This window comes from Spinacia oleracea, chromosome 5, assembly GCF_020520425.1.
Source record: "Spinacia oleracea cultivar Varoflay chromosome 5, BTI_SOV_V1, whole genome shotgun sequence".
Classification (NCBI taxonomy): Eukaryota; Viridiplantae; Streptophyta; class Magnoliopsida; order Caryophyllales; family Amaranthaceae; genus Spinacia; species Spinacia oleracea.
The window spans coordinates 94,788,962-94,815,356 of record NC_079491.1 but is presented as its reverse complement, the minus strand read 5'-3'; the positions used below and the strand labels follow the sequence as shown (position 1 = coordinate 94,815,356).

At 38.0% G+C, this 26,395-nt stretch overlaps 1 protein-coding gene across 2 annotated transcripts; it reads left to right on the top strand.

Moving 5' to 3' along the window:
- Positions 1-19,161: 19,161 nt before the first annotated feature.
- LOC110778125 (probable prolyl 4-hydroxylase 3) lies at positions 19,162-25,317 on the top strand. 2 transcript variants are annotated; one of them, XM_021982684.2, is made up of 8 exons: positions 19,162-19,610; positions 19,721-19,805; positions 21,763-21,860; positions 21,972-22,069; positions 23,496-23,625; positions 23,756-23,943; positions 24,118-24,204; positions 24,993-25,317. In XM_021982684.2, the coding sequence occupies exons 1-7, from the start codon at positions 19,429-19,431 to the stop codon at positions 24,189-24,191; spliced, it is 855 nt and encodes a 284-aa protein (XP_021838376.1). In that variant the 5' UTR covers positions 19,162-19,428; the 3' UTR covers positions 24,192-24,204; positions 24,993-25,317. The 2 variants fall into 2 exon arrangements, with proteins under 2 accessions (XP_021838376.1, XP_021838375.1); XM_021982683.2 differs by having other exon boundaries at positions 19,169-19,610; positions 24,963-25,317.
- Positions 25,318-26,395: the final 1,078 nt, after the last annotated feature.

The following is a 26,395-nucleotide window of genomic DNA, read 5'->3' as shown; positions in this document are numbered from 1 at the left end:
CATAAGATAAATGTGATCTAGTATGGCCCGACTTCATCTTGAAGCTTTAACTTCAAAGTCCGTCTTGAAAATCTCCGTGGGAGGCACCATTTTCTTCAAATAGGATAAGCTATAATTAAAACTAATTACAACTATTTGATGGTACGCAGACCATATTTGAATTGAAAAACGACTTTGGTACTTTAGACCAATTACATTCAAATTAATGGTACGCAGACCATATTTTCTATCCTATTTGAGCCATACTAGTCACTTCATAACCTGCAAAACAGTACATATACAATATATACCATTCACCCATTCATTATCATGAATGGCCCACATAGCTGGTTAGTAAAACATGTTATGCATCACATAAATATTTGCTGCAATTAATCAAGGGCACCAATAATCTACAAATTATTCAGTCCTTATTAATTCTAATCAAGTTGTTTTAACCTTAAGGATTTGTAGACCTAATCAAGAGTATATGACTAAAAAGGGCTCCCACTTAAACCAATAAATTCATATGCTTTACTAATTTTAAACATAAAAATGTATTTCAAGTCTAACCGGAAACATACAAATTTAATTAAAATTTAAAGCTCATATAAATTTATAATTGAATCCAAAAATTTAATTTAATTTCAGTCATATTTAAATTAATTCATGATTTTAATTTTAGTAAAATAATTAGAATAAATAAAATTTATTATAATTACAATATTCAAAATTAAAATCCAAGAAAATAATTTAAATTATTAATTTGAAAATTAATTAAAATTACGTAAACTAAAAATTTCAAATTAAAATTTCAAAACGATCTAATCGCAACGCAACAACCCCACGCAACGCACGCCCATGGGCCACACACACACAGCCATCGCTGGCCATGTGCGCGCAGCCCATGCGCTGCGTCGCATCGCTGCTGCTCCCCATTGCAAGGCGCGCGCCAGCGCTCGTCGCAACAAGCATGCTGCTGACCATCGCTGGGCGCAGCGCTCGTCGCACGTCGCAACAAGCACGCTGCACGCCATCGCTGGGCGCAGCGCTCGTCGCACGTCGCAACAAGCACGCTGCACGCCATCGCTGGGCGCAGCGCTCGTCGCACGCACACTTGCGCTAGCTGCGTGCGAGGCTCCGCACGCTTGCGCGAGGCAGTGCGCGCTGTGGCGCAGCACGCTTGCTGCCCACACGCGACTGCTCGTGCCTTGCTCTCGCCCTTGCCCATGCGCCCATTGCTCACAGCCCACGACACAAGGCAGGGCTGCTGCCTTGTGCTCGTGCACCATGCCCTTGCTCGCTGCATTCGTACCGCATGGGCGACGAGCTCCCTTGCTCGTCGTCGCATGCCCGCACTATACAACACCCCTTAAGGGTAACACGTAGCGTCCATTGCTTTGTGCGTGCAAGTTATATGAGCGAATCGCATAAAATTTTAGAATTTATTTTCAAAATTAATGACAAATTAATAAATAATATTAATTTCATAATTTTAGGGCGAAAGATCAAAAATTTATTATTTAATTGATTTCCGATTAACATGGATTCAAGTCTAGGTCATAAAAATTTAAAATTTAACATAAATTTACAATTTTTATGGTGGTTTTTAATCATAGGTATCTAATTAAATTATAACTAATTATGAAAATCAAATTAATTCTAAATTATTCCAATTTTCAACAAATTAATCATAATTACAAATTAGATTGCATAATTAACAAGGCTAGGCATTCAAACTTGTTAAACATATACAGTAGGTCAATCAAAAATTCAAGATTTATCAACAAGAATCGCAAAATTTTAGAATGCCTTTTACATGCGGAATTGACACAAAAATCACTCGATTTGGATGAGTAACGAAGAAACTGCCGAAAAAACTGCGTACGTATAATTAAATAAACGCAATTTGCAATTAATTAACAATTACGAAAATTAATCACCCCTTTTAATTCTTGCAAATTTGTAATATTTAACCATGTTTATGCAATTTAGATTATGAAAATAATAAGAGGCTCGTGATACCCCTGTTAGGTTATGATACATATGACAATTCATAAATCATGTGGAAAAACCATAAAGCCAGGAAAGCATATTATTTACACATAATCATTTAGCATAGAATAGATGCATACATGTTGTAGCGTGCCTTCCCTAGCTGCGCCCGAACCGAACAAGAACAAGTCTTTAGGACTCCAAATGTCGTCCCTCCGTAGATAGTCCACAGTACGTCTGGATCCGCCTCAAGTTAGACCAACTAGAATCGCCCTTAAGGTTACTAGGAATTTCGGCTATGTGTTTGCAAGTGTATGGCTGATTTTTCTTTCAAAAACTTACCCTTTGAATACTTCAATCATACCCGCAAATAATGACCCTAGGCCCTTATTTATAGAGGTATGGAAAATGAACTGGAATCCTATTAGGATACTAATTAGTTAAACTAGAATCCTAGTAGGACTCTAACTAATTAATTTTATCCTTTTAGGATTAGGAATTTAATCATCAAACAAATCCTATACAATTTAGGTTTCGTATGTGAACACAAACTCTACACGAGCATGACCAACGAGCGTGCAGGCCATGCCCGCGCACAGCCCACACGGCCGCTCAGCCCACGCGAGCCGCAAGCCCACGCGAGCAGCAGCACAGCTCGCAGCCCATTGCTGCCCGCGCTGCGCGCGCTGCCATGGCCTGCTGGGCCTGGCCTTGCGCTGGGCCTGGCGTGGCCTTGGCTGTTCGTGTGGCGCGCTTGGCTTGCTGGGCGATGGCCTGGCTTCGTGCTGGGCCCTCGTCCGGCAGGCCTCGTCCGATGCTTATTCGTACGATACGCTTCCGATTAAATTCCCGGTTCCGGAATTCATTTCCGATACGAACAATATTTAATATTTCCGATTCCGGAATTAATTTCCGTTTCGAACAAATATTTAATATTTCCGTTTCCGGAATTATTTTCCGATTCCGATAATATTTCCGATTCTGACAATATTTCCGTTTCCGGCAATATTTCCGATTTCGGCAATATTTCCATTTCCGATAATATTTTCCTATACGTACCATGTTTCCGTTTCCGGCAACATCTACGACTTGGATAATATTTATATTTCCGATACGATCCATATTTCCGATTCCGGCAATATCATCGTTTCCGGAGTATTCATTTCTTGCTTGTGACGATCTCAGCTCCCACTGAAACCAAGATCCGTCGATTCCGAATATCCATAGATAGAGTATTTAATGCCTTTAAATACTTGATCCGTTTACGTACTATTTGTGTGACCCTACGGGTTCAGTCAAGAGTAAGTTGTGGATTAATATCATTAATTCCACTTGAACTGAAGCGGCCTCTAGCTAGGCATTCAGCTCACTTGATCTCACTGAATTCTTAACTTGTTAATTAATACTGAACCGCATTTATTAGACTTAACATAGAATGCATACTTGGACCAAGGGCATTATTTCCTTCACAAGTGTCCTGCAGCATCTGCGCTGCTCAGCTTCTTAAAGAAGGGACGCTTTGCTTTAGGGGCAGCCGACGAAGGAGCAGGACGCTTCCCTGTAAATGATGCAGTAGGCCCCTAGAGATGAAGAAATCAAAGTCAGCATAAACCCAAAAGACTTTAGGACGTGCCCAAATAAATAGAGAGTACCTTAGGGAGGTCACCAGAGGCCGCCTCATCCGATTTCTTAGAGGATTCCTTCCTCTTTGCCTCTACGGCTTTGAGAACGTCGTCCTGAAGGAAATAATTCCCTTGGTCCAAGTATGCATTTAATGTTAAGTCTAATAAATGCGGTTCAGTATTAATTAACAAGTTAATAATTCAGTGAGATCAAGTGAGCTGAATGTCTAGCTAGAGGCCGCTTCAGTTCAAGTGGAATTAATGATATTAATCCACAGCTTACTCTTGACTGAACCCGTAGGGTCACACAAATAGTACGTAAAAGGATCAAGTATTTAATGGCATTAAATACTCCATCTATGGATATTCAGAATCGACGGATCTTGGTTTCAGTGGGAGCTAAGATCGTCAAAGGCAAGTAAATGAATACTCCGGAAACGATGATATTGCCGGAAACGGAAATATGGATCGTATCGGAAATATAAATATTATCCAAGTCGTAGATGTTGCCGGAAACGGAAACATGGTACGTATCGGAAAATATTATCGGAAATGGAAATATTGCCGGAAATGGAAATATTGCCGGAATCGGAAATATTGCCGGAAACGGAAATATTGTCAGAATCGGAAATATTATCGGAATCGGAAAATAATTCCGGAAACGAAAATATTAAATATTTGTTCGAAACGGAAATTAATTCCGGAATCGGAAATGTTAAATATTGTTCGTATCGGAAATGAATTCCGGAATCGGGAATTTAATCGGAAGCGCATCGTACGAATTAGCATCGGACGAGACTTGCTAGACGAAGGCCCATCACGAAGCCAGGCCCGCGTCCAGCAAGCCAAGCGCCCAAAGACACACGCGGCCAAAGCCTCGCCAGGCCCAGCAAGGCATGGCGCGCGCGCTCGTGGGCTGCGAGCTACGCATGCTCGTGTGGGCCGCAAGGCCTGCGCGGGTCGTGCGATAGGCTCGTGGTCGTACGCCGTTTGTGTTCGATACGAATCCTAAAACTATTAGAATTCGTTCTATGATTAAATCCTAATCCTAATAGATAGAACTATTTTAAATAGAGTTTTAATGGAATTCTAAATTAAACTAATTGGTATCCTAATAGGATTCTAAATCCTTTTCCATGACTCTATAAATATGTGCCCAGGATCACAATTTATGGATACGAATTCAAGTATTCAAAAGGTAAGATTTTTAAGCAAAATTCAGCCAAAACACTTGCCCTATTAGCCGAAAATAAGTAGTACTTTAAGGGCGATTCTAGTTGGTCAATCTTAAGGCGGATCCGAACGTGCTGTGGACTTTCTACGGAAGGACGACACTTAGAGTCCTAAAGATTTGTTCTTGTTCGATTCGGGCGCAGCTAGGGAGGGCACGCTACAAAGTGTATGCATCCTAGACTAATTATATGATTATGTGCAATTAATATGATTCCTAGCATTAAGGTTTTTCCGCATGATTTATGTTGTTCATATGTATCATAACCTAACACGTCCGTAAACACTTGGGACAACCATTCAGGCATCTTCACCAATCCTTTGTCTTATAGGGACAAACGATCCATAGCAGAGTCTACACAAGCCAAAGAGATCAGCGAAGAACAAGAAAAAACGTTATTGACGATACGCACAAATTGACGTAATACTACCTATATGTAAATAGGGACAAAGGCCAACGACCGCGAGGAAAACCTTATTGGTGAACTGCCCCACATGGGGAAGCCAACTGTTAGGGACCCACGCGTGACTTTTTGCAGATAACCGATACATTTCTGCCTGAAACAAAGGTTTTACAAGCCTCAATTCCCTTGAAAGAGGGCGAGGGTAGGCGTTAGTCCAAGACAGGAAGCACGCTGTAATTCCAGCGAGAAAGAGGCCCTGAGAGGGTAAGGTCCTCCATTCGTATAATGGACCACTTGGTCCTCCACCATACCCAGCTGGATGACTTACCTACTACCGTCTTATAACCCTGTCGACTATAAAGGGTAAACCACCCCTGGGGAGAACGAGAAGATGGGGCAATATATACAAGCCTAACAAAAGATGAAAAGGAAGGGACGACATCACTTAACGCACATTTGGCGATATAACCAATAACATTTGCCCAGGAATTAGGGGTCAGCTAGGCCAGCCCTATGTCAAATCCATCCAAAACTTCCATAACAAAAGGGTGTAAGGGAAACCTAAGGCCTAATCCAAAGTCGGCCGTATAGACAGCAACCTCTCTCGAAGAAAGACAGCCTATAGTACTATGAGAGCGGGGGCACTTAAAACTAAAATCACGAGGCAAGAGCAAGAAACGCTCACACGCCCTTGCTCCTTTAGGTACCTCAACCATTTCCTACTTGGGAAGATATCAGAGGGAAATAGATCCACGTCCTCTTTTCCACAAACCATGGGAGGAAGATGCTTAGAAAATTCTTCGTCCGAAGAACTGGAAGAATCATCCTCGAAATCCTCACGTGGGACACGAAGACAGCAAGCCACATTCTTTCGTCTCCTTGGAGAACAGGCCGCCCTAGCACCCCCGTCCCCTTAATGATATGAGGAACTAGCTCCTCTCCTAGTTCCATAGGACGGGTTCGAAAAGGGAACCATGTTGTCCCTCTCTCGGGGTGCTGCCCATGCACCCACATTGGTCGTCTGTTTAATACGCGCCATGCCGCCCTGCATAAGGAACAAGATGTCCGACTTAAGAAAGAAAGAAAACAAGAAGCGAAGACGTTGTCCAGATACGAGAGGAATACGGCAAGTGGCAGGACGCCTCCCCAAGAAATAAAAACAAAGAATTGGCTTTCAAAAACAATGAAGAAACAAAAAACTAACAAGAAAACATACCAGTAAGTAATCAAACTACTAAATTGTCAGCCAAAGTTCGTTGAAGCTCCAACAACAAAGGATGAAGAACCAAACGATCAAAGAACACCCAAGGCACTCGCAGGAAGGTCTCCAAAAAGAAAAACCACACCTTTTCTCTCTAAAAATTTCTGAAATAACAAAAGAGAAATGAGAGGGAAACAAAATCTTTGTGGAGGTTTTAAAGGGAGAACAAAATCCTGAAAGCAACCACACGTGGCACACAGCCATGTCAAGGAGAATGCCCCACAAGGGTAAAGGGCACCCTCCTTGAGGGGAAAATGATGTGACCTAAACTAAAAAGTGACATGTGGTCTTCGTATGATAAAATGGACACTTGAGAAACGTCTTGTTGAGGAAGTAAAATAAAAGCCCAAAAGGCAGGCCCAACTCAGAAAGGCACCCTCAGCCCTAGAAAACACCCTCTAAAGGACACATGTCCCAATCTCAGAGGTCATCCAATCATGCAGCTAGGGTTTAGGGATCAATTCCCAAGAAACCTTGCCCCTGTAAATAGTTCAGATCCCAAGGTAAAAGGAGCATTCAATTCATTCCCACCCACCTTAAACTATCTTGGCTATGCCTTCTCTCTACAAATTACTTCTCTCTCTAGCCAATACTTACTTAGGCATCGGAGGAAATATTCCTACGGGAATATTATTGTTTTGTAGGTTGCAGGAAGATCGTGCCAGCGCATACTTGATACCTCCGAGGAACGCGTGTCACGTCATCACCACAAAATATCCCACAACAATAATAGTTTCCTAATTTTATAGAAAGTCAAAGATCTCCAAATATTATACCATTAAATTTTACACGTATGGGGATTAGCCCATAATGCTGACACCAAAAAAATGTTCCTGATTTGTTATTGATTTTCAGTTTTTAAAATCAATAAATAATTAGATTTTTAAATCAATAAATAATTAGCTTTTTAATTGAATTGAATTGTGAAATTTTAGAGGGTAATTTAGTATTATCCTAGGGGGACACCAAAAGTGGTGTTACCAAAAAACCCCTCCCCTCTTCACTTATATAATAGATATTAAAGTCAATTACGTTTCCTTAATATTTATATCGGTCAATATGTGACTCCTAAAAAGATACATCGGCCGTAAATAAATAGGTGAACGTTTAAATTAAATAGTGTAAATAGTCAAAGCGATGCGTTTATCAAGAAAAATATGAAGTATGTATTAGAGATTTGTGTTAGGTTATGATACATATGACAATTCATAAATCATGCGGAAAAACCATTTAGCCAGGAATACATATTATTTACACATAATCATATAGCATAGTTTAGATGCATACTCTTTGTTGCGTGCCTTCCCTAGCTGCGCACGAACCGAACAAGAACAAGTCTTTAGGACTCCAAGTGTCGTCCCTCCGTAGATAGTCCACAGCACGTCCGGATCCGCCTTAAGATTGACCAACTAGAATCGCCCTTAAGGTACTAATAATTTCGGCACTTTTAGGCAAGATATGTGACTGAATTTTTCTCTCAAAAACTCACTTTGAATACTTGAAAACTCGTTATAAATTGTGAACCCAGGCCACATATTTATAGGGGTATGGAAAGAGAATCAGAATCCTATTAGGATACGAATTAATTAAATTAGAATCCTAATGAAACTCTTATTTAATTAATTTATCAAAATAGAATTAGGAATTTAATCATTAAACGAATCCTGTACGTTTTAGGTTTCGTATGTGAACACAAACACCCACGCACGCACAGCAGCCCACGAGGGGCGCCATGCGCGCGCGCGCACAGCCCGAGCATCGCAGCCCATGACTGCCGCAGCCTTGGGCGCGCGCTGGGCCTGCCTTGCGGTGGGCCTGGCGCAGCCTTGGGCTGGCGTGTTGTGGCGCTCGTTTCCCTTGCTGGACGTGGGCCTGGCTTCGTGCTGGGCCTTCGTCTAGCAAGCTCGTCCGATGCTAATTCGTACGACGCGCTTCCCATTAATTTTCCGATTCCGGAATTCATTTCCGATACGAACAATATTTAACATTTCCGATTCCGGAATTAATTTCCGTTTCGAACAAATATTTAATATTTCCGTTTCCGGGATTATTTTCCGATTCCGATAATATTTCCGATTCAGACAATATTTCCGTTTCCGGCAATATTTCCGATTCCGGCAATATTTCTATTTCCAATAATATTTCCCGATACGTACCATGTTTCCGTTTCCGGTAACATCTACGACTTGGATAATATTTATATTTCCGATACGATCCATATTTCCGTTTCCAGCAATATCATCGTTTCCGGAGTATTCATTTCTTGCCTGTGACGATCTCAGCTCCCACTGAAACCAAGATCCGTCGATTCCGAATATCCATAGATGGAGTATTTAATGCCATTAAATACTTGATCCGTTTACGTACTATTTGTGTGACCCTACGGGTTCAGTCAAGAGTAAGCTGTGGATTAATATCATTAATTCCACTTGAACTGAAGCGGCCTCTAGCTAGGCATTCAGCTCACTTGATCTCATTGAATTATTAACTTGTTAATTAATACTGAATCGCATTTATTAGACTTATCATTGAATGCATACTTGGACCAAGGGCATTATTTCCTTCAGTCTCCCACTTGTCCTTAGGGACAAGTGTGCATTTCCTAATTCCTTTGTCGCTCGATGCTTGCTCTTGAACATAAGGTAAGAGTTGTCATCCTTATTATGTCCAGAGGTGTTCCTCGGTTTCAGAGTTCAACTGATCAAATAAACAGATAATCATAGCCTATGATTCATCCGAGCACGGCCATGCATTTCACAGTTTCTAGCTCTCCGAGTGGCCTTGTACACCTTTTAAGCATCTCATCCCGATTTATGGGAGGACAATCCCAATCTTGCGATCTTGAGATTAGACTTCGTTTGATAGGTGATTACCTGAGCGTTGCCTTTATAGCCTCCTTTTACGGTGCGACGGTTGGTCAACGTCAAAGTAACCAGTTCTCAAACAAGTAATCTCAAATCACTCAGGTATTGAGGATTTAGTGTCTAATAATTTTAATGAAATTTACTTATGACAGATTTTCATCTCTTACAGTAAAGTTTCATAGGTCTTGTCCGATACTAGTCTTCCCAAAGTAAGTATCTATGCAAATGATTATGACATTGCCATGTCCACATAGTTCAAGAAAAAGAACTACTAGTCATCTTGCATTCTAATCGTCTAACGTTTTCTATGCGTCCAATTTTATAGAAAACTCCGACTAGGGACCATTTTCAACCTTTGACATTCAAGTTCACTTGATAGACATTTCTTAGTCACAGGACTGGTCCTGACAGTCTATCTTGAATATATCGTCAAATTTGAAGGGACTCATCATTTAATACTAAACCAAGATTAAATGGAATATGAAAATACATTTCATATATGATAAATGTTCAACCCCAATGTTTTATAACCATGGGCCTCAAACCCATCTTCTAAAACAATTCATGGAATTCAAAGCTATGCTTGATTTCCAGTGCTACAACGTGAGTGTTGCTTCTCACTTGTTGCATAGGTTTAGTTATCATGCTTTGCCAATCTTAATATCCTTTTCATCGAATGTTCTTCGAGATATAATGATAAGATCTTTTTGAGTTTGTTTATTATGTGATCTAGTCTTTCTTACTTCGATGGTGGTTTTACTCATTTTGCAATGAAGAACCATTAAGTTAGCAGACGTTTTTCTTGCTTCAAGAGTGTTTCTACGCATTTTTCAATGAAGAACCATCAAGCCAGCAGATAGGTGATCTACCCAAGTTCAGTGAAGAACTTTAAACAACCCTGTTTTATTGCTTCTTAGGCAATAATTACTTTTACTTCAACTGTATAGGTTGCTAGTGATGCTTTGTTTGGATTTACCTATCCAAGCAGTTCATAGATATGTGGAAGACTCTCCAACTATATCTTAGAACATAGAAATTATTATTTTAATTTCCCACGCAACAACTCATGGTCTCCAACCCATGTTGCCATTTTCAAAACACGATGCTCTATAGCTCGTCCTTATCAATGGTTAACTCCAAAGGGTCTTGCTTGTTCCTTTGCCAGTGTTTATGCGTGTAGCATCAATATTTAGCATATCTTTATTTCCTTGAATCAAGAACTATTCCTATGTACCTTTTCAAGTACCATAAGTATTCTTGATCTCAATTTAGTTGATCTTTACTTAGATCAATAGAGATTGGTATATGTTCGTCATGCCTAAAGTCATACGATACGTTTTTGGCGATCCTCATATTATATCATACATGATAAATTCTTTTGCAGAATAATTCCCAATTGAATTCTATTCATGTAACTTTAGCTTATCTAGTTTCAGTAGATACTAAATTCAGCTAAATTCTTTGACATATAATATAGGTTAAGAATCTCATTTAGACTCTTTGATGTTTAACTTAGTAAATGCTTATACATAGTTCAAACATCCTTTACTTAGATTTATTCACATGGGTCAAATATCTCCAATGGAGACTTTCGTGTTTGATTTAGTAAATGCCATTACTTAATCCAAAACAATATCATAAGATCTTTGTAAATAGATCTTAATACCCAGTATGTACTAAGTTTCGCCATGGTCCATCATTGATGAATAATTTCAAATCTAAGTCATTAGCATTTGAATGTTATTTCACAATAGAGAGATATGTGTGTAATACACATAGGACCAATTAAGTTTTAAGTACTCCCACTAAACTTCTTATACATCTATAAGAATCATGTATATTTTATGAAACTAAAATGCTTATTAGCTTCACTTAAAATACAGTTCCAATTCCCAATTGCTTGCTTAAATCTGTACTTAGATTTCATAAGTTAGCATTTCTTTTCAAGCATTTATTTGGATCCACAAATCCTATGACATGCCATGTACATAGTTTTCTTCCAACATTTGATTGAGGAATACGTTTTGTCATCCAATTGTCATATGTACCAATATGCAATCATTGCTTGAGTTATAGACTTGAGCATTACGATTATGCATGAGGTTTCAACATAATCCACGCCGTGAATTTGCTTGTAACCTTTAGCAACTAATCTAGCTTTGTGTGTGAACACAATTTCATGTTTGATGGTTTTTATCCTTAAAACAAACTTGCAACCAATAGGTGTGAAACTATTCTTGCAAATCAACAAAATTTCAATTTTGTCATCAAAACATTGAGTATGTTTTATGGCCTCTAACCATTTAAAACATTTGAGTCTATATATGGCCTCTAACCATTTTAGGGAATCTGGGTTTCGTCATAGCTTTCTTACAGGTCACAAACTCATTAATCTACATGATAATAGTTTGACTGCAAGTTGTAGGTTTCTTCACTATCTAATAGAAGAATTGCATAGTTTTAGTGATTTGAACTCTATGCCTACTTGGGTATAGAACATCAAACAATAGAATATCAATAGCCACTTGAAAGTCCTTTGAATATTCTGTTCTCCTTGAAGCACTTGTAAAGTCTTCTAAGAGATGTTTATTCTTTAAGGCCACTTCTAAAGTCCTTAAAGAATACATGTTCGGGTTTTCTAAAGAACTTCGAAAAGCCTCCTGAATGTCCGTTTATGTTTGTTGTTCGCCTCGAAGACTTTCGAGGTCTATTTTCTCCCACTTGTCATTTTGGAAAAGAATCTCCAAAAGGACATTATTTCGAGCAAACAAACATTATGTTCTCAAAAATTCGTGGTAGAAACAATACTCTTGTGTCTCATTTGAATAAATCACAATGAAACATATATCTATACTTGGGCCTTAGTTTGTCGAATGACAAACACTAAGCTCCCACTGAGTTTTGCAACTCTCTAGATATATTTTATGAAAAGTTATTCTGAAATTAATTTTCAATAGCTTTGACGAATTTGGTTTAGTTTGGTGGTAGTTGAGCATTTTGTTTTAGAAATTATAGGAAAAGTCTTTATGATTCATCATTGATCGAATCAAGTACTAATTGACTTCGATCATTCCAACGTAGATATGCCATATCTTATGGACCTAGATTGTGAAATTACAACACACAATCATTGATGATCATATTTGGTCTCAAGTAATCATCAACATGATCTAACCTAGATCTTTATGATTTCTTGCCAAGTGGATTTTATACTTCTGAATCTTTGAACTAGCCAAACAGATTCAACTTATATTACATTTGAGTAAATAAACCTATATTCACTCAAATCCATGTGAAATAATAAAGTCATAAAATCTTTCTTTAGCTTTGAACTCTATTGTCTAGGCGTTCTAACAATAGTTCATATCTTTTTGTTACTTTCAACAAGTAAGACTAGTCGTCTTAAATTGATCTAGAAATCAATGAACTTTCAAAAGTCCATCAAAATAGAGCTTTTGAATGTTAACTTGTTGATATGGTCTAAGCAACAATGCCAAAGATTTAGTGGAACTCAAATCAAGGGTTTGATTTGAACCTAGTAAAGTTTTTATTGTTCAAGAGTTGTTTGTTTTAATCAAGCAAATTGACTCAACCCGTAAATGACCATTTCATTCAAATAAACAAACAAACAAGAATTTTTTTTGTTCTTCTGAATGTGAGTCTTTCTGTGTTTGAAGCAGAAATTTAGGTATGTTGATTATGGAGCAAAATAGCCATTTAGTTCCAGCCTTGAAAGGACTTAAAACAAACTAGATGACCCTATAGCTAATGTAGCATTGCCATGCTTCATTTCCCACTTGTAGGCCATTAGTGTAGCCTAGCTTCCATTATTTGAGTTATTACCGAAGTAAGAACCTCAAGCGGTGTATGATACCAAGGAAGTTTGATTCCTAGGTCACTTCTCTTTAAAGATAAACTTATAGGTAGAAACGGAATTATAAATTCCTTTCATTTGTTCCTTTGTTTTCCTATTTCTTGTACCCTTTCTTATAGTCTTAAGAATTGAATTCTTTAGTGTTGACTTTTATACTTTGTTAGACATGTCCAATGTCACCAACAAGGTTCTTTACCATTTTAATTTATGTTGAATATTCTGTTTCAACTAGATGATCTTACCAGAAGCTTCTAAAGTTCTCTAAGCATCGATCTATTCGAATGTCTAGGGACTAGACTCATTCGAGAATTAAATGGACAAAGATATTAGGTTGTTAACCATTGGTAAGGCTGAGCGTTTTAAGCTCAATGCTTTATGATCTCAAAACTACATTGTATTTTGAATTCACAAGCACCAATTGGTTTGCCATTCGACTTTGATGTTCGAAAACAACCATAAAAGTCGCTAAAAGAAACGTACATTTAAATTGCTCATTTTCTCTCATTTCCGTGAATCATTCTTGGATTCACTACCAATCGAGGAAATTTACTGTTACCTTTCTAAAAGGATTTACTGCAGTGCAAGATATTTAATTATAAACAATAATTATAACATATATTGAAGCATGCAAAGTCTAAACATTTATCATGAATAATAACTTGAAATTAAAGCAATCATGCAATTCAAACAAGTTATTAGCATTTTATTCGAATTATGTGTTCCGGCAGGTGTGAATAAAATGATTCCAAGACCCTAAAACCATTGAAGAATTAAGCACAGTTTGTCGACTCAATTCTAAAACATTTTAGGTAAGCAAAAGCCTTTTGCTAATAGTCTAGAAACTACTCTTGGTTGATAGGTACGTCTAAGAACTTATTAGGTAAACCTATCGATTTTGCCACGACATAAAAGGACTCCTTACTTATATCGTTGAGTTTCACCAAAACTAACATGTACTCACAATTATTTGTGTACCTTGCCCCTTTATGACCAATAAGTAACACCTCGCTGAGCGAAAACTATTACTAGATTGATGTAAAGGATATCCAAGCAAGTGTATATTTTGGCATGGCACCTTTTAACTCAATTTTTAAGTTTGGAACTTAAGGCTCTTACTATGTTGGTTAGATTTTAAGTGAACTAAAATCCTTAATCATGCAACATAATCAAGCTTTGATCTCATGCATTTTAAGACATATTTAAAAGCAATAAATAACTTAAAACATGCATAAGATAAATGTGATCTAGTATGGCCCGACTTCATCTTGAAGCTTTAACTTCAAAGTCCGTCTTGAAAATCTCCGTGGGAGGCACCATTTTCTTCAAATAGGATAAGCTATAATTAAAACTAATTACAACTATTTGATGGTACGCAGACCATATTTGAATTGAAAAACGACTTTGGTACTTTAGACCAATTACATTCAAATTAATGGTACGCAGACCATATTTTCTATCCTATTTGAGCCATACTAGTCACTTCATAACCTGCAAAACAGTACATATACAATATATACCATTCACCCATTCATTATCATGAATGGCCCACATAGCTGGTTAGTAAAACACATTATGCATCACGTAAACATTTGCAGCAATTAATCAAGGGCACCAATAATCTACCAATTATTCAGTCCTTATTAATTCTAATCAAGTTGTTTTAACCTTAAGGATTTGTAGACCTAATCAAGAGTTTATGACTAAAAGCGCTCCCACTTAAACCAATAAATTCATATGCTTTACTAATTTTAAACATAAAAATGTATTTCTAGTCTAACCGGAAACATACAAATTTAATTAAAATTTAAAGCTCATATAAATTTATAATTGAATCCAAAAGTTTATTTTCATTTCAGTCGTATTTAAATTAATTCATGATTTTAATTTTAGTAAAATAATTAGAATAAATAAAATTTATTATAATTACAATATTCAAAATTAAAATCCAAGAAAATAATTTAAATTATTAATTTTAAAATTAATTAAAATTACGTAAACTGAAAATTTCAAATTAAACATTCAAAACGATCTAATCGCAACGCAAACACCCTACGCATCGCACGCCCATGGGCCACACGCACACAGCCATTGCTGGCCATGTGCGCGCAGCCCATGCGCTGCGTCGCATAGCTGCTGCTTCTACCCTTCGCAAGCCATCGCTCGAGCTGGTGCTCGCTGCGCGCGCGCCAGCGCTCGATGCACGCGAGCATGTGTTCGCTGCGCGCGCGCCAGCGCTCGCTTCGTGCACTCGCTAGCGCATGTTGTGCGCGCTCGCCAGCGCTCGCTTGATGCGAGCCAGCGCTCGCTGCGCGAGGCATCGACGCTGGGCGCAGCACTCGTGGCACGCGAGCTTGCGCTCGCTGCGCGCGCTTGCGCGAGGCAGTGCGCGTTGTGGCGCAGCTCGCTTGCTGCCCACACGCGACTGCCGTGCCTTGCCTTCGCCCATGCCCATTCGTCCATTGCTCATAGCCCACGACACAAGGCAGGGATGCTGCCTTGTGCTCGTGCACCATGGCCTTGCTCATTGCATTCGTGCCGCATGGGCGACGAGCTCCCTTGCTCGTCGTCACATGCCCGCACTATACAACACCCCTTAAGGGTAACACGTAGCGTCCGTTGCTTTGTGCGTGCAAGTTATATGAACGAATCGCATAAAATTTAAAAAAATTATATTTAAAATTAATGACAAATTAATAAATTAATATTAATTTCATAATTTTAGGGCGAAAAATCGAAAATTTATTATTCAATTGATTTCCGATTAACATGGATTCAAGCCTAGGTCATAAAAATTTAAAATTTATCATAAATTTACAATTTTTATGGTGGTTTTTAATCATAGGTATCTAATTAAATTATAATTAATTATGAAAATCAAATTAATTCTAAATTATTCTAACTTTCAACAAATTAATCATAATTACAAATTAGATTGCGTAATTAACAAGGCTAGGCATTCAAACTTGTTAAACATATACAGTAGGTCAATCAAAAATTCAAGATTTATCAACAAGAATCGCAAATATTTAATTTAACATCTTAAATTTACGAAATTTTGCATTCGAAAAACTAAAACCTTCGAAAAGTCATAGTTAGGCTTCGAATTTGAGAATTCTGGGTTCGGCAGAAAAAAAACTATTTTTGTCAAAATTTTAGAATGCCTTTTACATGCGGAATTGACACAAAAATCACTCGATTTGGATGAGTAACGAAGAAACTGCCGAAAAACTGCGTACGTATAATTAAATAAACGCAATTTGCAATTAATTAACAATTACGAAAATTAATCACCCCTTTTAATTCTTGCAAATTTGTAATATTTAACCATGTTCATGCAATTTAGATTATGAAAATAATAAGAGGCTCTGATACCACTGTTAGGTTATGATACATATGACAATTCATAAATCATGCGGAAAAACCATTTAGCCAGGAATACATATTATTTACACATAATCATATAGCATAGTTTAGATGCATACTCTTTGTTGCGTGCCTTCCCTAGCTGCGCCCGAACCGAACAAGAACAAGTCTTTAGGACTCCAAGTGTCGTCCCTCCGTAGATAGTCCACAGCACGTCCGGATCCGCCTTAAGATTGACCAACTAGAATCGCCCTTAAGGTACTAATAATTTCGGCACTTTTAGGCAAGATATGTGACTGAATTTTTCTCTCAAAAACTCACTTTGAATACTTGAAAACTCGTTATAAATTGTGAACCCAGGCCACATATTTATAGGGGTATGGAAAGAGAATCGGAATCCTATTAGGATACGAATTAATTAAATTAGAATCCTAATGAAACTCTTATTTAATTAATTTATCAAAATAGAATTAGGAATTTAATCATTAAACGAATCATGTACGTTTTAGGTTTCGTATGTGAACACAAACACCCACGCACGCACAGCAGCCCACGAGGGGCGCCATGCGCGCGCGCGCACAGCCCGAGCATCGCAGCCCACGACTGCCGCAGCCTTGGGCGCGCGCTGGGCCTGCCTTGCGGTGGGCCTGGCGTAGCCTTGGGCTGGCGTGTTGTGGCGCGCGTTTCCCTTGCTGGACGTGGGCCTGGCTTCGTGCTGGGCCTTCGTCTAGCAAGCTCGTCCGATGCTAATTCGTACGACGCGCTTCCGATTAATTTTCCGATTCCGGAATTTATTTCCGATACGAACAATATTTAACATTTCCGATTCCGGAATTAATTTCCGTTTCGAACAAATATTTAATATTTCCGTTTCCGGAATTATTTTCCGATTCCGATAATATTTCCGATTCAGACAATATTTCCGTTTCCAGCAATATTACCGATTCCGGCAATATTTCTATTTCCAATAATATTTCCCGATACGTACCATGTTTCCGTTTCCGGTAACATCTACGACTTGGATAATATTTATATTTCCGATACGATCCATATTTCCGTTTCCGGCAATATCATCGTTTCCGGAGTATTCATTTCTTGCCTGTGACGATCTCAGCTCCCACTGAAACCAAGATCCGTCGATTCCAAATATCCATAGATGGAGCATTTAATGCCATTAAATACTTGATCCGTTTACGTACTATTTGTGTGACCCTACGGGTTCAGTCAAGAGTAAGCTGTGGATTAATATCATTAATTCCACTTGAACTGAAGCGGCCTCTAGCTAGGCATTCAGCTCACTTGATCTCACTGAATTATTAACTTGTTAATTAATACTGAACCGCATTTATTAGACTTATCATTGAATGCATACTTGGACCAAGGGCATTATTTCCTTCAATTTGCAAGGGTCAAGTCGTGTAGGTCCACATATCAAGCCCACGTTCCTCGTGCTTTAACGCGTTGTGCCTGAAACAGGACAAGGAAAAGTCGTGTCGTGTCTCTCTTCCATAACTGAGGCTCATGTACGATACGACCCACATGCATGCTGTGTTATTCCAGTGGGCATCCCTACAGTTTTCTTTTGTTAATTAGTTAAAAACAAGTGTGTCTATGTGTTGGCCGGCCGAGTCGTCGTGCTCGTGTCGAGATGATGCCAAATTTATGAAATGATGAGGACATGCCTCTCTTACCATATAGACTTACAACAGGGTTGTGCGGCCTGTGCCGTGCCAGGATTATTTCCTGTAGTGCTCAGACGGTATGTGGACCAAAGCTGGGAAGCACGGACACGCGGAGCTTGTGGCGTGTCCTGTGTCGGACACGTAATGGACACGGATATTTTGTGGACACGCTAAAATTAAATATGACTGTGACACATTAAATTAAGTGTTCGGTTTCTTTTGAAATATTAGGACACGGGGACACGGACCGAATACACATTGAACACTTATTGGACACATTTTGGACACATATTTCAATATTAGTCAATTTTTCAGATGATTATGGAAATTTAGAAGACTTTATTTGTCTTGGAATGACAAACCTCTCACTTGAAGAGCATGAATAAGATGTTGATGAAGATAATATGGCCGAAGATGTACTCGTATGACAATTTTAAGTACTCTTTCCATATACTTTGAATATATTAATTATCGTGTCAATTTATATAGAGTAGTTTTATTTACTTATTTGAATGTTGTTAATAGATTTAACACATTTTGGATATTATTCCGTTCCTTAAATATTGCACCATGTTGACTTTATGTTTTTCAATACACAACTTTGACTCTAATATAAAAGAAAATGTAAAGAACATTTTGAAATACCCAAAAAGAAAAACGCAAAGAACAAAAAGAGACGGATTTGGATTTTCAGTGTAAAGAACATTTTAAAATATTATTATTTTCAGTGTCCGTCATTTTTAACATGACCTCTTTTCCGTTTCCGTATCGGATTTGGTGCAACATGTGCCAAAGCCGCTTGAGTATACGAAAGTGGGTATCCACGTAATTTCGTGGTACTATCCAAAGACTAAATCTTCACCTTTGACTTTTCTGCCACTTCCCCGTTTTCAGACCAACGGAATTTGTAAAGAATAGAAGTGCAACAGAAAATACAAAACAAGCTTCATTTGGTTACCATTATTTTTTCTTCATAATACCACTAGTTTTCTACTGTAGATCTCTGGATAACGAATTTCGAAAAATTCTTCCAATCAATTTCACATTTCTCACACAAAATTCAACCAATCGATCAATTTAGGGTTTAAGAACTGGAATCTAATCAAACTAGAGGAGAGAGAAAATCGAAGAAATCCTTAGTTGCGGCAGCAACAATGGCGAAAGGCGGCAGGAATTCCAGGAAACGCGCTTCGACATCAACTCTAGTGTTATCATTGTTAATAATGCTTAGTGTGGTGCTTCTTTTGCTTCTTGCTTTAGGCATTCTCTCTCTTCCTACTCCTTCTGATCGGTCTGTTCACGATCTCAGTAGCTTCGGTCGGAAGGCTCTAGAAAGGTACTTTTCCCTTGCATAATTTGCATAATGTTCTTCATCATCATGATAATTGTTACAGTTTGTTTGTTTTTTCAATTTGATTGTTGAAGATTTGTTGTTTTTTATTGAAGAGGTAAGGGGGTTGGAAAGCGTGACGAGCAATGGGTGGAGATTCTTTCTTGGGAGCCTCGAGCTTTCCTTTACCATCATTTTTTGGTCAGTGATGCTTTGTTGTTCGTTTTTTAACAATTTGATCGAGTGTTGTTGATTTTAGTGAGCCGGATCCATGTTGTGTTAAATCTTGAGTTTGAATTTGTATACATTAGGTAATTGATGAGGTTCTGATTAATTGGTGATGAAATTGACAATGTGTGAAGTTTGTGGTTGATGTGGTATGCCTTTGGCTGTAACTAAATCATTTGATGTATGACATGCACTGGTCCACTGGTTGCAACAAATTTGTTAGGTTTGTTTGATGTAGTCGGCTAATTTCAATTGTGGAATAAGTATATTCAGGTGCCAAAAATGCAACTTATTTGTTTGATTTAGCGGAGTTGAACTTCAACTCTGAGAGAAGTATATTCCGGGGAAGTCAAATTTTTAGTGAGTTGATTATTGAAAAAAATGTGGTTGATGACTGTGATTCATCAGTTAAATGACCCTTCTTGTGAGTCACATTGTATGTAGCTTGCTGGTTGATGCGGTTCTTTTTCTATTCTTCTGTCATACTGTAAATTCTTATACTTGGTGCTTTCCGGTGTTACCGACTAGTTGCACATGTTTTATAACTGAGTCAATTTTCAATTGTGGATTACCTATGGCTGGGAGCTAATTATCTCAAAAATATTTGGGAGCAGTCATTGAGATTTGAGAATTATGGTGGGGTAGGGAGAGAGATATTTGTGATTTAGTCAGTTAAATGACCCCTTCTTGCTAGAAAGTGCTTAGACTTTCTAAAAATGGGTTTCAATTAACTTATGTCTTAAGTTGCTTTACTTTTGCAATTTCGGCAATGATAAATTTGGATGAAATTTATGGTTACCAAATTCCAGATCAAAATGAAATGAGCTTTTCAGGGTATGTTACTTGGATTCTGTTAGAACTGTCAGACACTGGTACTTTGTTATGTATCCAAGTGTCTAAGGGCCAACACCCATGTCTGACTACCGAGTACCGACACCGATTGTTAAGATTTGGAGTAACATAATGATTTCAGGTGTTTTAGCCTTTAGCTTAATCTTCTAAATCATCATGGAAATTATCCTGCAAAATTGTCAGTTAAGGATATTTACTTGTGTGCAACGGAGATGCAGAGTTCCCTTTCAATTGAATGAGAAAATAGAGTTCTATCATTTATTATTACTATGACTGATACTTCTCTGACTTCAAGAGTGATTATCTTGACTGCTAAAAGTAGCTTTGTTCTGTTTTGATTATGAGCTACTTCTATCCGCTTTCTCTTGCTACCTTCAGTCCTTTTCTGGTGCTCTGAGTTTGTCCTGTAGGATTCCGTGGGAGTAGATTGTGCTCATGTCTGCTACTCTGTTTTTTGGGTACCATCTAAATTAGGTTCAATCCAAAAATTTGGAGTGGAGGGGGTGGTTGGAGGGAGGGTGTTCCAACTTACATTTACCACTTATTTTCGGTTCACATAACTTGGGAGAAGTGTGAAGTCGAATGTGCTAAGGTCTAAAAGTGAAAATTCCTTAGGATATCTGTAAAAGTGGGTGCGGGTTTTTTCAAAGATGTATTATTTGTTGGTTTTTCCGTCTAGGTCACAATCTCCAGGTTGTACTGTAAATGAGAGGTTGGGTGAAGGCATGTTCTTAGGATCTTGGTTCTTGGTCAGATATGAATGGACCCACTCCTTACATCAGTATAAGAGAAGGTGCAGAGACAGATAATAGATGCCAAGCTTCTTTTGCCGAGTGCCGACATGCCATGTAGAGGCCTCATCTGCTGCTAAGTTCTGAGTGTCCAGGGTCAGATTGCAGGCCTCATCCGATTCTGTTCATTAAGTAAATCAGTTTTTTTAACCATTGCAGAGAGGGGCGGGGGGGAGGAGGGAAGGGTGACTAGAGCTGTTTGAGCTGTTGACTACTTGACTGATATGCTTGTGTGGTTGTGAACTTCATGCTTGCCAAATGTTGATTCTAGATTCTAATTTTTGCAGTCTAAGGAGGAATGTGACTATCTTATTGACCTTGCAAAACCTCGTATGGTGAAGTCAACTGTTGTTGATAGTAAAACTGGCCAGAGTAAGGACAGCAGGTTCGTTAACTGACTAATCTCACATTTAACAGGGAACTCATTACTCATACTTTATGTAGCGTCATCTGACAATATGTAGCATATGGCATTTGCCTTGATCATTTTGTGCAGGGTGCGCACTAGTTCTGGAATGTTTCTGAGAAGAGGCCAAGACAAAATTATAAGGGACATTGAGAAAAGACTCGCAGATTTTACCTTCATTCCTGTAGGTAAGAGATGCAAAAGCTGATGTTTCTGTATGGTTTTTGCACCAAGAATGGTTCCGTCATATATGAGTTTAATAGCCCTCCCACCCCCTCCCATTGGTAAGGTTAATGATCAGAAATCTGTTTTGTGGGAAGTATTTAAGGTTCATGCCAGAGAATTTAGGAACTTGTTATTTAATTCCATATGTTTGGTTTAGTTCTGGGATGGATATTTTTGTTTTGTTTGATACCTGAAAGTTTGATATTATTCATACCACCTCCCCCTTGGGTTTCTAAAACCTATACCTTGTGGTTTGAGCCTTTGAGGTGTGGGTTTAGAAATTGACATTTTCATAAACAAACACTAAGTGTGGGCTTTACTCATTCCAAAACCCTACCTCACCAAACTCCGCGAACCAAATGCCCCTATATGTAATTTTGTAAGGGAATCCCATGTAAGTGTTCAGGGTAAAGCTTGCCTACATCTAGTTATATGTAATTTTTTAAGGGATGTCCCTTGTAAGTATTCAGGGTAAAGCTTTGCCTACGTCTAACTATCACTTTCTCTTCATAAATTTCCATTGCCATCCATTACTAACTAATGGTAATCAAATTTTATGTAAAGAAACACATTTGGTGATAAAGTTCCATTGCCATTGACATGCCACCTTTTTTAATAACTAAAGTTCGTCTAAATTCGTAGTTCATAAACATCTTTTATTACCATTTATCAAACAAGTAGTAAGCATTCTGTCTAAGATTAGGTGGATAAAACAGGGCATAAAAAGAATATAATTGAAAGATCCAAGAAATATCAGGGAACCTACAAACAACGAAATGCAGCAAGAACAGGAAGCCAGGTTCTGGCCTTCTCGGTGAAAATTGAATCAGTGGATTTTAATTTAAGATTGGTGCTTTGAGAAGTCCAGCATCCAAGAACAAAATTAGAAAAATAATGCCAGTTTATGTTTCACTATTCTTGGAATTTAGGGAGGCCAAAATTTAGCAGTGTCACCTCCAATATATATCATGAAATAGTAGGGAGGCAATCCACATCAAACATTGAAACTATTTAGGCTTCATATGCGCCCTGTTGTGTGTATTCAGGAATCAACCAGAAATGTTTTTCTTGACTGATTAAGTGATTATATATTGCTCTCAAGAACATTGGGTTTCTGTCAGGAGGTAGTCTTCATGCACAGCAGAAGCAGAACCTAAAACCTTTCACTAAGGATTCTAACTTGTTAAAGAAATAGTAGATATTGGAAAATGTTGGGATTTATGATTCTTCTAATGTCCTGATGACTGTTGACTGATTTATATATGTGTTTGTTTCCTTTAATTTTCTCCCTTTTGATAAAATGGTCTTTTAAAGATAGAATCCATAAATTTGATACTCGTGCCAAACTCTGTCGGCTTCTCCTCAAACTTATGTTAATCGTATTTACAGAGCATGGTGAGGGATTGCAGATTCTTCACTATGAAGAAGGTCAGAAGTACGAACCTCACTACGATTACTTCCTTGATGAATTCAATAAAAAGAATGGCGGCCAAAGGATTGCTACTGTTCTGATGTACTTGTAAGATCTCTAATCTAGCATACGGCAATGGATGAATTTGGCACCATAGTTCACTAGAATTGAAAATTTTGAACCTCTTAAGTGTGATCTTGTTTCCACTTCTAATTTTTGGCTGGCATCCTCCATGCAGATCAGATGTCGAAGAGGGTGGTGAGACTATCTTCCCAGCTGCTCGGGGGAATTTTAGTTCTCTACCAGGGTGGAATGAGCGGTCTGAATGTGGTAAAAGGGGCCTCTCTGTGAAACCGAGGATGGGTGATGCCTTGCTTTTCTGGAGCATGAGGCCTGATGCGACATTAGATTCTTCCAGTCTACATGGTTGGTTAACTTTGACCCCCCTCTGAATCAAAAATCTTTTGTCCCACGACAGTATAGTTCAGTGATGCCTTGAGCTATTGCTATGAGGATCTTTGTGGTACTTGAAGTAGTTGCTCGAGTCATTCTCAAGCTTGCTCACCCAGATGGTTCTGATGTTGTCATGTTGTGTTGCAGGTGGCTGTCCAGTTGTTAAAGGAAACAAGTGGTCATCTACAAAATGGATGCATGTTGAGGAATACAAGATATAGGCCTGCCATTGAGGTGATTTACCATAAATTGAACTGTTGGATGCACTATGTATCTATCTTTGACTTTTAGTCATAACAGTGAAATCATGAAGCACGGAAAAGTAAATTTTGTTTATAGATTCCTTGCATATCCAGAAGTAAAGATACATATATTTGGAAATTTATTTAGAAAATTTTCTGGATTTCCGCAAGTATCCTACATGGTACACAGACTTCATGCAAAACTTAGAAGCCGATAGTGACTGAGAGATTCTCTCAGAAATTTGAAGTTATACTTGTATGTAAAAAACAGGGAAGGTCTTTTATTTAGTTGTCTGCTGTTCTGTTCTACCTAGCCCTGTCAATAAGCCTTACAAAACAACACAATAGCACATTAGCATTACTTGCTGATATACATTTTTTATCCTTCAAAATGAACATGTAGATTCAGATGTTCTCGAGCTTGAACAAGTTCTGTCAAGTGTTCTGTTTGTTTAATGGCATTTCACTGAAGATAATGTTTTGTAAGGTGTTATAAAATGAACATCTTCATTTTGTTTTTTGTTGAATCGGGTGATATCACTGAAATTGAACACCGTGTTTCATACTGGTACACCATAAGATGTTTTAAACGTTCAAGTGCTTATTATTCATTATAGCTGAACACAGTATTACTTTCCTGTTTTTGGTGTTGTAAAAGCTTCATGTACAATATAACTTATCTTTTCAATGAGAATAGAATGAAGAAGAAAGTAGGTGATCTGCCAACTATATAACTTATCTTTTTTTCAGTGCTATTCATAGAATGTGATCCTTTGGCAGGCTAATGGATCGTTATATCTTTGCCAAGGTGTCTGTCCAAGACCATTTTAAAGCTCAGTCCTCAAGCCTTTACTGCAAACTGCATGCCTCCATTACTGACTAACACATTAGCTATTGTAGGTGTTGAATATACGAGTGTTAAACAAAGTTAAAGGTAGTACCTTCTGTGCGGCATAAAGGGGTATATACTAATTCAGTTCTCTTGGTTTAATGCACATTCTAAAAGCGCAGTTGCTCCAATATGAACTGTGAGTTGTATACTTGTATTGCGTTTCATGATGTGGGTTTTAGGCAGCGAAGAATTTTCCAATAGTCATTTTTCTTCCGTTGTTTTGTTTTCCATATCATTTAAGCTTTTGTTCCCAGCCTTTTTATGTTAATCTGATGCAGGAGGAATGCGATTCCAGGTTGCTAATTGTGTAAAAATCTTACAAAAATTGAAAAGACCTTATCTGACAAAATATTTCCAACATTCCCGTAGATTAAAAAAAAAAAAAAATTACGTGAACGCATGCTTAAAGTTGGTATTGTCTGTGCACTTCGGCTACAGTTAGGGCTAGTTGAAGCCAATTTTTCGAAATGATTGTAGGATAATATAGATGTATAAAGTGGAATTTCAGGAATTAATTTCTTAACATATATCATAGGATCACATGCATAACAATAATATGAAATAGATTATGATGAAATAATAGTCATCTTTGTAGCGTGTTCTCCCGTTTGTATGCAAGCTTCGAATATCTTAGAGCCCCAAGTGTTGCTCCTCTATTTAGTCCACGAACACTAGTTGAACACCAACATTGACAAAAACGGAAGAGAAAAACTTCTCTTGCTTTTGGTGGTAGTCTAAGCGGCGTTTACAAGGGAAGGGTTGTTTCAAAGTTAATGATTAACTTGTTGTACGTAAAACTTAATATTGTATCAATATATAATATTAGAGTTTTAGGTTAATTAGTAGAGTCAAATCTCCATACCCTTTCCCTTATGGCCTGTTGGTACAAGGCCCATTGATGGGCTTGTTTGCTTTTGTTCAACTAATGTTGTAATGTGTGACCTTATAGGATTAATATGTTTTAGTTGTAGACTCAATCAATATTGTCCTACTAATCACATTTATTCTCTAACAAGAAGATATGATTACTAAAATAATTAACTTATTATCTTCATAATTAATTCCTATTTATATTTAGTGATTGCCGAAAATGTCTAAGGACATAATTCCTTCAATCTCCCACTTCCTCGAAGACAAGGACGCAATGCTAAATTCCTTAAGTCTCTTAATGCCAAATTTGATAACACAATGTTATTTCAAATTTCTGTTTCTTGATTCCTGAGTTTGAACAGTTCAAATAAAGATTAACATTTTAATCCCATTCCGCATGTCCATGCAATTTTTCAGTTCT

Coding starts and splice junctions, on each gene's coding strand:
- LOC110778125 (XM_021982684.2), top strand. CDS start 19,429: ATGGCGAAAGGCGGCAGGAATTCCAGGAAACGCGCTTCGACATCAACT. Junction 19,806..21,762: donor TCCTTTACCATCATTTTTTG/GTCAGTGATGCT, acceptor TAATTTTTGCAG/TCTAAGGAGGAATGTGACTA. Junction 23,626..23,755: donor GCTACTGTTCTGATGTACTT/GTAAGATCTCTA, acceptor TCCTCCATGCAG/ATCAGATGTCGAAGAGGGTG.